Below are 12,474 nucleotides of genomic sequence, written 5' to 3' on the forward strand. Positions count from 1 at the left end.
TTAAGAAACCACCAATCTGAAGAGACAGAACCAGAGAGAGCTCGAGCTGCTAGAATACCTTGGAAACACCTAGGGATTTGGGCAGATGATATTATTTGAGATGCACTGTTGAGGTCATTTGTATTATCCACAGAGGTTATATCCCTCATCTGGGTTCTTATCTTAGGGGACACGTTCGCTTGACAGAGCCCTTCTGAGAAACAATGGCCAAAAATGTTGCCTTTCTTCTGTGGCATCTCCAAACCATTTTGTCTTTGAACCCCCAGAGACTGGTCACTTTGGAGAAGCCTGTGAATAGGGAAGTCTTTGGAATACTCCAGTGAACTATCCTGATAGTAAGGAAGAGGAGGAGATGGAAGGTGAGGAGGCTCTAAGAGGGGCCAGGAGAACACCCACTCTGCTCAACAGCCTGGGCTGGGACCTGCTGGGGTCACCACCTTTGTAAACCGGTCCCCATAACTGCTTTATTGTGCAGGGGTCAGTTGAGGACCTACTGTGTGCTGGGCACTGAGAGACACAGAAATCACTAAAACCCAGTCCCTAGCCTCATGGAAATCATGTCTCAGCTTCTTCAGGGAGAGGCGGGCAGGTGATCAAATGACCAACCGAGCTGAGAGCTTTAGCAGGAATGGTGTCTTCCGAGGGCCGTGGGCTCTCTTAACTCCTCAAATTGGTCCAAGAAGACTTTGGGACAGAGTGACTTCTGAATTAAGTTGTGACCAGTGTACTTGAGGAAGGAAAGTGCTTTCCAAGAAGAGGGAAGAGCATGTACAGAGGTTTGTAGGCATGAAAGCCAGAGCAATAGTATAGGGCAGGGGACACGATCTGAGACGAGCTGCCTTAGTGAGGAATTCACACATACAGGCGTCGCTTAACAACGGGGACACGTTCTGAGAAACCGCTGTTAGGCAATTTTGTTGTTGTGTAAACACAACACAAACCTAGATGGTCTAGCCTCCTATATACCTAGGCTGTATGTACCAACCTTATGGGACCACCATCCTACATGAGGTCCATCGTTGACAGCAGCGTCATTATCTAGCACATGACCACACTTTATTGACAGACCATAGAGACCCACTGGAGGTCTGAGCGAGGGCGGCAGGACCCACTTCCAGGACTGTTTAAGGTGTGCGGCAGGTGGGTTCTCCCCCGGTACTGGAAACGAGTCAGTAGCTGACACCTGCATTTACTGTCTTCCCAAGCCTTGTGTGCCTTCTTTCGCTTCCTGCCCCCTCTCCTGCCCTCCCCGGTGAACCTGTCATCCTTTAAGTATTAAGGAAACCATCAGTCTGATTGTCCTTTGAAACAGCAACTTGTGAACACCTACGAGCCTCCAGGTGGGAGTGGATGAAGGATCCATGTTTGAAGGAGGCAGATTCCACTGAACTCATTCCATTCCTCTGTCCTACCCAGGGCCACTTTCACTACTCAGCCAGGACATCAAATACCCAGCACCGACATTTCAGCCACCCTGACCATGTAGACCTGTGCAAAAGCCCTTTCCTGGGGCTTGGTAGATGGTGGGCGACATCCGAGAGGAAGCAGCTCAGGGCCAATGTGAGGCGGGAATCCTGCAGCCTCGCTGAGTGAAGGGCCTGCCTTGAAGGAAGGAACTGTCTGGTTGGGAGGAAAGAGCTAAGATGAGTAGCTGTAGAAAACGGGGTACATCCCAGACGGCCTGCCGAGTGAGGGAATGCAAATGTTCAGAAGGACCTCCTCCCCCTTCTTAACACCTAGATCTTTTTGTGGTTTTTGTGGTGGCTATGGGGCCAATTCAGACCTCCAGGCACCCTGAGCACTGAAGAGACTCTACTGCCTTCCTCCTCCAGAGAAGTCACAAAATATAAAAGAAGTATAAGGACATCCATGGGGCTCTTGATTTTTTTCCCCCAACTCCTTTGTTACTGTTTTGTTTTGTTTTTCTTTTTTTTTAATCTTTTTTTTTTCCCCGAGGAAGATTAGCCCTGAGCTAACATCTGCCAATCCTCCTCTTTTGCTGGGCAAGACTGGCCCTGAGCTAACATCCATGCCCATCTTCCTCTACTTTATATGTGGGACGCCTACCACAGCATGGCATGCCAAGTGGTGCCATGTCTGCACCCGGGATCCGAACTGGCGACCCCTGGGCCACCGAAGTGGAACATGCCAACTTTACCGCTGCGCCACTGGGCTGGCCCTTGTTTTGTTTTTCTTAATCAGATAGTGAAAAAGAATTTCTCATCATCTTCAGCACCCCAGTGGCGTGGGTCCGAAGCCTGTTGTTCTGCCCCTGGGGTTACCCACTGCAGGGTGAGCAAGGCAGGCCGTGTGGGGGCTGAGGAAAATGGCACATCAGCATGTGGAAATTGTGAAAGCTAAACGATGTTAGTTGTTCCTGAGATTTGCTGTGTTATAGCTGCACAAAGGTCTGTCAGCAGCAGCTTCTCCCCCAGTGCACAGTGCAGACAGCTCCAGTGGGATTCAGAGAGGGCCGTGTTGTACAACGCAGGGCCCCAGCCGAGACCGCGCTCTTCGTGGCTGCCATACCCATAAAGGTCATCATCGTAATGGGGTTTCACCGGCGTCCGTTTTCCTCCGAGACTCGGGGCTAGTTCTTTTCCTCCCACCTGCCTAATTACTTTGTCTTTTCTTTTTTTTTTTTTTTCCCCTAGTTTAACTGCTGTTAGCAGAAAATATTAAAAATGCTTACCAACTAAAACTCAGGAAGGCCAAATGAGAGGGCTGCTTTCTGGTCCCTGGTCTCGCCAGCTTGTTGTCTTGAGCTGGAAGTGCTTGGTTTGGTTTTGCAGGCAGTAGACAGCAGCAGAGAAATGACCTGCCAGGCCCCTGGGGCAGGGTCTGCTGGGGGGCGGGGGCACTGCAGATAAGTGCCGATGGCAGACATGGCCCCTCCACGGCCTGGAGCCACACGCATTAGGCCTCTCAACAGTGTTTATCTCCAGAGACTATTGAGTTTATCTCAGAGGCTTCAGGTTAAAGTCCCTTCCGCTGTCTCCTCCCCAAGGCCACCTCTCTTTCCATTGCCCCCATTTCTTAAAAAGGCACAGATTTTATTTTGTCATTTTCCTAAATTTGAATAAATCCCAGGTCCTGGGAGCTTATGGAGTGGGCCTTGGTGGCAGTCTTGTAGCGCTGATTGTAAATCACCTTTGGGTTGTAATTCAGATGATGTTGTGTGGTCAACATTAATTATGTCGGCAACATTCAGTTACAGATGAGGACTTAGAAAGGCTCTTATCAGGAAGTGACATTGGCAGATGGATGGTTTAGTAACAAAAAGAGAATGAGTGTTTTAGCCTCAGCTGGTAAACTACAAAATGGTAAATACTGTTTCACTTTATTTACCTCTTTTATTCCAGGATGAGAAAATGGAATGGAGTAGATTAGAATAGAGGGAATTTATTCACTCACTCATTCAACAAATATTTATTGAGGGCTTACTAAGTACCAGGCGCTGTTGAACCCAAGCACTCTGGAAGATTTCCTTTAAAATACTGCCTCAGCTTGAAATCAGCCTCAAAAATGAGTGTGTTCATTTTCTATGAGATTTTTTCCATAACTAGCCTTAGATCTTTAGATTAATTAAGATACATGATATTTTTAAAGACAGAGTGAACAAGGAACATTTTCAAGGGAATATTAGCAAACCAAACAATATTTGGAGCCCTATTCTCTTAAAAGACAAAAAAACAAAAGGCCAAGAAAGAATATACTAGAAATGCGTGGTCAGCCCTGAGAGTGGTGGGATAACGGAGGCCGACTCTGGTACAGAGTGCTCTCCGGCCTCGCCAGCCATGCTGGGGTGGCCTTAGCTGAACAATTGAGCACAGCTTTGGGGAGCTGTGCCACTGCCTTCCTGAAGGCAGTGACAGACGATGCCCTAATAGGGCAGCCTCTGGTAGACACAGTGCCTGGCACAGCGTCCACCTTTAGTCAGTGCTGTTCAATGAACAGATTAATATTTGTGTGATAAAGATGGAAAGACCTTCAAACATGAACTAAGGAGTAGGGAGCACTTGAATTTCTTAGAGAACCCCCAGACGCCTGACACTTCCCTCCAGGGAAATGGTAAGAAGAGAAAAGGAGAGGGGACCACTTTTTTCAGAATCTGAGCTTTGTGCTTCTTTTACTCCCGTCTTTCTCTTCAAACGAAACCCCCCGGGTAACTCGGCATGGATGGCGGGCAGTGGACAGTAAGGTGAGGACAGGGAGAGCATCTGCGCTCCCTCACTGTGCTTTGTCATTATTCCCAAATCGCTTCCAAAGAGTTCTTCAGGGGCAAGCGGGTATTGCCAGCTCTATTTCCTCTTTTCGGAGGACTTTTCATCTTCCCTTTTGTCGCAGTACGGTTGATAAACTGGCCCCACGTCCTCTTCCCTTTGTCTGCAGCGCCATAGAAGTCTATTGCACTGTTGAGGCTGATCTGTTTCACAAGCTCCTTTGTGTTAACCCTCAAAGACAGGCTTTGAAACCTGTGACCATAAAGCTTCGGGTTTGGCTCTGCTCTCCCAGCTAGCCCCTGGTTTACATAACCATGTAGCCCTGAATGCGCAGATAGAACCAGGCCTGGAACAGACAAGCTACCGAGGGCCGCACTGAGGGGGCCTATTGTGCTGGGGAGGAAGACCTCCCACCCCAGCACCGAGCTTCACTGGAGCTGTGTTTCTTTCTCCTTTTCTAGGCCATGCGTGGACAGTGAATGACAATGAATGGGTTCGCGTCGGGGTGGGAAGGGGTTGAATGTAAGCCCACCGGGCAGCACAGAAAGCAAGCTGAAACCCTTGAACTCCATTCCAAAAGGACTGTCTCTTGGAAGAGCGCACACAGAGAGTCAGGGCTCCAACTTGAAGATGTTTGTCTCCATTCGGTTGGGAAACCATTTGGCTGGAATTGCCTTGGCTTTGTTTGCCAACAAAATGCTGGCAGTATGCTGTGGACAAGAGTGAGCTGGACCTGCGCAGAGCGGGCAGTGAGTGAGGATCTCCCCCGCCGTTGGTGCGCCGGAGAAATGATTGATAGATATTTTGAGAGAATTTAAAATACATCTGTTTTCAAAGAGTCGCTGGCAGGCATTGGCGAGCCTTGCCCCGTCTGATGTATCCCTGTAATCGGAGCAGGGCGCCAGGAGAGGAGGGCTCTCTCCAGCCTGCCACACACAGCACAGTGGGCGTGCTCTTCTCCACTGTCCGCCTATGGAGGGAAATAAAGAACGCCCGGGACACCTGGAGGGTCTCTAGGGTCACCTTTGAGTGGGATTGTGACACAGTGCTCTCAGGAAGTTGCTCCCCTCTGGAGAACCAGGCCCATAGGTGTACCACCTAGTTCACCGATTTCCAGTATGTTATATATTCATAGACCAACAAATATTTGATTAAAAGAAAGGAAGTGGACATGTCTTCCAGATATGATTAAACCAAATATGTACAAAGATTCAGCAGTTAGGTAGGAAAATGAGAAAATACATTGAAAAGAAGCAGAAAATGCATGGTTTGTATGAATGGGTTGAAACCCAGAGACCATCTTCAGATGTCAGTTTACAAATCACCTCTTCCAGGAAGCCCTCCCTGACCTCTCCAGGGCTGACTTAGGTCTTCTTCCTATATGCTCCCCATACACCCTGCACCTAAGGTGACATTCACGGGCTGCAGTCCCGTTTGCATGATCTCTCTCCCTGGCCAGACACCAGCAGAGGCCTGAGAACAGACCGTACCTATCGTCTAGTGCATGCACAATAAATATTCCTTGTGACAGGAGATAGGCCAATAAAATAGCCTGCTCTCCGGGAATGAGGCCGAGGTGAGGCCTTTGCGTCAGTAAACTGAGAGCTCTGTGTTTACTCGGCAAGGAAGGTGGGTTCCACTACAGCCCCCGGACTGACTCAGGGCTCCCTGCTCTAGTCCCCTCATCTTGATGAAGAGAGTAATTAGCTTTACATCTTTTAGAGGAGCAGAGGCAGTGGCAGCCCATCAGGTAGAACCGCGTGGGGTGGTGGTTTTCTGACTACGATCCATTAGGGCTAAGCTGTGATTTCTGAAGCACTTTCATTTACGACGTCACCCAAACGCATAGCCAATTTCCTCTCGCACAGAAAGCAGCATGCAACTCTTAGGAAAATGATTTTTTTAATTATGTTGTTTTAAGCAGAAGCATAGCGGAAAATGTGCATTGAGCAAAACAGAATACTCCAGTTGGCACACCAAAAAGAGCTTTTGAGAAAGACAAGCAAGATTCCACCTTTGGGCCTGAGATTTTAACCGTTTCAAGTCTGGTTTCACAGAGCTGTTTCTACAGCAGAACAGCTCCTGTGCTCTGACTCGGATCTGCGCCCTCCCCCGTTCCTAAGTGACCTCGGACCACTGACGTTGTTTTCTTGACGGGACCCGTCTTGGTCTGTGGCTTCCCCCGTGCTGTGGCTGTCATAACTGTGAACCGTCATCTGTTCCGACCCTGTGCACGGAGACCGCTGGCGAGCTGGGGTGCACTGCTCCAGGGCCACGGGCTCGAAAGCCTCAGAGTGACCCCTGCCCCAGCGTCCTTCACGGTGCTTCCTCTTTGCTGGTCCCTCTGGAATCCAGAGAGCATTCTGTTTGCCCCTCAGACTACGAAGGAGAAGTCTCCTGTCCCCTGTTCACTGCTCAGTTGTAGCTGGGTGGTCCGACCTTCCCTTCTGTCCTAATTCCCCGGGGGTGCTTGCTGTCAAGAAGAATATTGTCTGTTGGCTGTAATTGAAACGAACCTTTTTTTTTTTTAAAGGTACCGGGTCTCTTATGTTAATAAAGCAGAAAGGGCCTCTGCAGTTTCTCCTCCGGACAGCCTCCCTGGACTCAGCTCCGTTGGCATTTGAATTACACCCCCATAGTCCATTGTTAACTAATTTGAATGACATGTGACAACAGCTTTCTAAAGAAGGTGCTGGTATACTGTGCCAGGAGTGCGGAATGTCCTTGGGCACGTTAATTCAATGGTATCTGCAAGATGAGAGTAACTGTGCCTGGAGGGAGAGTGGTTGTAAGCCCTAGAAAGCAGCTATCTAACTCTACGCATGCCGCTGTAGGACAGCCACGAGGTGGTTCACTGGGATGTCTAATAGGCATCTCAAACTTCAAAGAGCCAAAAATTGACCTCTTCATGTCTCCACATGAGCACGCTCACCTGTGCGTGTCCCCAGCCCCCCTGAGTAAAAGGCATCCATGTCTGCCACCCTCATCTCTCCCTTGGCCGCCTGCCTCCTCCCTGGTCCCCTGCCATCTGTGACCCACCCTCCCGTGGTTACTCCTAACCCGGGTTACAGGCGTCCATGTGACCCAGCCCCCAGCCCGCCAGCCCTGTCTTGTTACTCTCCTTGCCTCACTAAAGCCTCGCGCTGCCCAGAAACAGGCCAGAGGGACTCTGCGCAGGACCCGGCAGAGTTCTACTGCCAGTTAGTTGGGTCATGGCTTAAATGTCACCTCTGGGAGGGCCTTCCCTGAGCAGTCAATCTCCAGTTGCCCCCAGCCTGTCACACTGTTGTGATTCTGTAAACAGCACTCATCACTGTTACTTGTGTCTAGATCCATCTCCCCCTCGAGGCATCGAGCAGGGCTTTGTCTTGCTCACCACTGCCTTTCTAGCATCCACGGTTGTGCCTGGCATATGGCAGATGCCCGTCATCCATTTACCAAGTGATAGATTCAACAAACAGTAGCTACTGCTATTATTATCATTAGAATTGGAATGTGTTTACATGAGCCAAGAGATCTATATATGTTATTTATAGATAGGGTTAAAAATGCGTTTGGGAGATTCGACAGCAACCCTACTAAAATAGGGATTCCAAAATCAAGTCTTTATTGTATTTCCTCCCATGTTGGAAAGCTGACAAGGAATTGATTGACTTATGGAACCTCCAGGAAACTGATGATGGATCTGAAAGTAGCCCCCCTCTTTGGCATTCTGCACCCACGTGAGGACTACTTGCCCCACTACAATGCCCGGGAAACTTAACTCACAAATGAGTAAGTTTCTGCCCAGAACAATATGAATAAAAATCATCGTTCATTTCTTTTAAATGACTTGCAAAGCCGGCCCCTGTTGTCACTCTACAGTCCCACTGTTGAGGAATCCAGGTAAGAGATTAAAAGAAGGGCTCACTCCTGATCCACGTCGGCATGTGCACAACAGGGCCCTTTGGGACCTCAGAGCCCCAGACTCACTTTCTGGTTTGTTCTGAATTGCTTCAACTGCTTTTTCTCCTGGTGAGTTCTGTGTTAGCAGTAGCCCCCACACTCTCTTTTTCTGCACATTCCCACAGACTAGGGGCTTAAAAGATCCTCATCACCTGAAATAGGATTGTGGTCACAAATTCTCCCCTCTCCCTGCAGGACTGTGCTTCCCGGGTAGATTATGCAGGGGGTTAGTAAGCCCTGCGCTGTCTGCCAGGGGACCCTGAGGCAGTTAGGCATCTGAGAAACAAGGAGCTGAGTCCCAGCACCTGAGACGCTCCAGAGGGCGGAGGGAGGGAGCGTAGACGGAGTCCCAGCAGTGTGCTGTACCAGGCCACAAACCCGTGCTGGGACAGAGGCCTGGGGACCGTTTGCACTCGAGCAAGTGTTTGTGCCCCTGAGCTCCACGGAGGAGTCTGAGCACCCTGTGCTGCGGTGGCATCAGCACTGCCTGTGCTCTAGTCTCTGGAGGTAGAGGGAAGACGAACTTGGCCTGCAGGACTTCCCTTTGGGGCAGGAGACACAGAAACAAGCCTCGCTGACGGGCCACCGCGCTGTACTCATGAAGGTCTGAGTAGCCCTCAGTACACGCCGAAGCCCAGCGCCCTCTTCCCGCGCCCTGTTTGCCATTTTCCCTTGGATGTCTCAAAGGCCTGTTGCCCCGAGCACACCCCGGTGGCCCTCAGGAGCCGCCGTCCCCGTCTTCCCCTTGGACTCGCAGTGAATGGCATCTCCGTGGATCCCTAAGTGCAGGAGCTGCTCCTGACGCCTTCCCCCACCTCTTATTCACCCTGCACTCACACCCCGTCACTTTGGCCTCCTAAATCCCTCTCTGCGGGATCTCTTTCATCTCTTTCCATCGCCACCGGCACCACCCTGATCCTAACCTCTCTTCCATCTCCCAGCTGATCCGTCCATACCTGCTCTGGGCCCTCCCAATGTGTTCTTTCACAGTCAGGTCAGGTAACACCAGTGCCCCTTGCCTCAGCAGCCCCCACACACGCACACTCTTACACGTTTAAGATCCTTCCTTGGCTTTCTGTTGCTTTCAGGACAGAACTCATCCTCAGCACGGCCCACAGAGGCGGGAGTGGTAGCCGGATCCTGAACTGGGTTCTCCGTTGTTCTCTGCTCTCCAGCTACACTAGCCTTCCTTTTTTCTTCTAATTTCTTTTTTAAGTGATGATACAGGAAAACTGACCTTCCAGTCCTTTGATATACACTCTGTGAATCCTGGCACATGCGCTCATCTCCATTTCACACCTCGGCCACACTGTGCCCCTTCCTACCCCAAGGTCTCTGTGAATCCTTCACGGGACTCAGTCACTTCTCCCACAGAAAGTCTTCTCTGCCCCTCCACTAGCTCAGCCCCTCTTGCTCTGTGTCCTCATTGCACGGGCTTTTCCTGCATCATTTGAGTGATGGTGTCGATGCTCCGGCATGGCCCCTGATCAGTGACCTGCCGGTGAACGGAGGCAGCAGGGACACGTGTGGGTTTGTGCTCACACCGCATCACCGTGCCTGAAACGGTGGTGCCTCTCAGTCGGTGCTTCGTTGTGTGAGTACAGGAGTCAGGAATCCTGCTCAGGAATGCCTGCAACCCCTGCACCCAGCCTGGGCTCCGCAGCCTGGCTGGAGGGAGGTGGCTCAGGGCAGAAGGGGAGCCCAGTTTTCAAACCAGACCGGCTTGTTTTCACTTTCTCCTTCACTGTTTTTTGCAGAACATAATGTCATCTGATTTGTTTGTTTGATTGATGAGTATAAAACCCACCTGAAACCCTATAGCCAGGATGAAATGAGGCAGACTCTGTGAAGTCTCTGTCACATTGTAGGTGCTCAGGAACTGGCAGCCTTTGTGGGGAGGGAGCCCTGCTCCAGACAAAGGGGCTAAACGGTGTTCAAGACACTAATATGTCCTTGCTGAAAAACGACGAAGGCACAGGCAGGTTCTCGTTCTGCTCGGGGCCGTGTCCTTTATGCCACTTGGTTTACCTAGCACATGCTGTGCAGTCCCTCCTGCCTGCCTCATACAGGCTCCAGGGACTGGGCCAGCACCTGCCCTGGAAGCCCCGCGATCACCTATGAAACAGTGCCCCACGCCCACTCGGGCCTGTTGGTGCTGGCAGGGAGCTGCCGCCTGCCCCGGGCAGGGGCCTCGTTGGGACGCCAAGTGGCCTTACCGAAGCACCGCGCTCACAAGGCCCAGCTTGCAGAAACAGAGCTAGAAGCCCTGGCACAGAGCTCCCCGAGGGGCAGTGCTGCCCCTAAACATGTTTGTAAGTGTGTACGGGCTTCTCTTGTCACCGTGGTTGGACACATGGGGTGCTTGGTGGGGGCAGGAGCCACAGATGCTCAGCGTCCGGCAGCGGGAGGCAGCCTTCCCTGGGAAGCAAGGGCCTTGCCCAGAAGCCAGGGGCCTCCGTACCCCCCAAGGTGGAAAAGCTGGAGGGATGCTGGAGAGTGTTCAGCTCCCCACCCGCCTATCTCAGATGTCAGGCTGACTTGGGCAAGCAGAGATGAGAACAAAGACTGGCAGCGAGTCTGAGATCCGGGTGAAAGGCGGAGAGCGCAGCGCGGGGGGCCAGGAAGGCTTTCGGTTGAGAGCCAGCGGTGCCTTTGTAAATCTCTGATGACAACGTGTCTTTGCTTCCTTCTTTTCTCCTAAACCTTTGTACAGGAGCATTTCTTTTGGGAGGAATCCTCTACTCCTGGCAGTTTCCTCATTTCAACGCCCTGAGCTGGGGCCTCCGCGAAGACTACTCCCGAGGAGGCTACTGCATGATGTCAGTCACTCACCCGGCACTGTGCAGGCGCGTTGCCCTGCGCCACTGTCTGGCCTTGATCGGACTGTCCACGGCAGCCCCCATCCTGGATGTCACCACATGGACCTTCCCCGTCATCTCCCTCCCCATCAACTTGTATATTTCCTACCTCGGCTTCCGGTTCTACAGGGATGCGGACCGGAAGAGTTCCAGGAAACTGTTCTTCTGCAGCCTCTGGCATCTGCCCTTGTTCCTGCTTCTCATGCTCACCTGTAAGCAGCCACCAGGTGGGGGAAGTGACAAGGGAGAACCTCAAAGCTGAAACCACATTGACATGTGGGAAAAAAACAAAACATACAGGGAGACGCAACAGGTTTTTTTCCTTTTGCTGTTAGACAAGAATATTTTGGTAACTCTGGAGCTCAAGAAGAGAAATTGCTGGGTTTAATACAAGATTGTGAAATGATATGGTGCTCAGTGATCACTCGACAATTGTTTTTTTCATGATAATATCCAAAATGCTCCGCAAATAAGAAATGGGTTAGCTCAGCAGATTAATGCAAAGAGAGGGTATTTTGCTCTTTGAGGGCCTTTATATATTTTTTCATCCAGCCTTTCCATTGTTTTCCTTCTTCCTCATGTAAATGCAGAAGTGCGCCTCTTCCTTTTCTGGCCCCACACACGCACTCCCCACCTGCCCGCCAGAGTGGTAATCAGTGGCCAGACGAGAGGAGCACTGGTACTGTGGTGTCTGTAGTTCTGTGTCCTCAGGTCTGCAAGGCTGTGTCAGAGGGAATGCACGCTGCCAGCCGCAGCACCCCCTTCCCTGTGAATGAGCCAGGGTTCCAACTTTTTCTACCCAACACGTCCCCTACACATATTCCCCCAAACGGTAATAGAACAAGGCTGGGCCGCTGCACAACCTTCGGAGGGAGAATTCCTAACTGTTGCCTAGGGAGCCTCAGACTGGACTGCCGGCCCCCGCCCCTCACCCCCACTGCCTATCAGCATTTCAAAACCTCCAAGGAATCAAAGGCATCTTTATAGTTCATTTTAAATACAGGAGGTGTCTAAAGCGTTTCTTTCTGGAAGGGTAGTGCCAGCCCTAGTAATGCCAGTGATCCCTCCGGCTCCCAGCCAGCCCTGTCCCTCTTCAGTCACTCCTACGGGTCATCTGCTCCTCTCCTGCACGGCTTGCTCGAGGTCATAAGAGGAGGGAAATCAGAAAAAAAAGCTGAGCTGGGCTGGCCAGCCCACATGGCTCACATTCTTGTCCCTTTAGTGAAGAACACATTTCCATCCTGGTGTCTTCTGAATTCAGAAATCAGCCTCTGCACATCCAGCAGCTTTACGAGCCATGAGCAGGAGTTGGGTTCAGGGTGGGGATGCTTCTGGTTCCGGGAGTTATGCGGGTTTCCTGGTAGCCAGCGGTGGCCTCAGTCACCTGTCCCCTGTCAGTCCACCTACGCCCACTTGTCCGCTGTGAGTCCCATTTGCCCGAAGGTCTT

At 51.2% G+C, this 12,474-nt stretch overlaps 1 protein-coding gene across 1 annotated transcript in view; it reads left to right on the forward strand.

Moving 5' to 3' along the window:
* Window positions 1-11,288, forward strand: part of COX10 (cytochrome c oxidase assembly factor heme A:farnesyltransferase COX10) — a 126,283-nt gene extending 114,995 nt beyond the window's left edge. Inside the window, exon 7 of the mRNA NM_001145274.1 lies at window positions 10,882-11,288. Coding sequence (NP_001138746.1) covers window positions 10,882-11,288 — 407 coding nt within the window. The remainder of the gene's footprint in view (window positions 1-10,881) is intronic.
* The last annotated feature ends 1,186 nt before the right edge of the window (window positions 11,289-12,474 follow it).

Source organism: Equus caballus, chromosome 11 (genome assembly GCF_041296265.1).
Source record: "Equus caballus isolate H_3958 breed thoroughbred chromosome 11, TB-T2T, whole genome shotgun sequence".
NCBI lineage: Eukaryota > Metazoa > Chordata > Mammalia > Perissodactyla > Equidae > Equus > Equus caballus.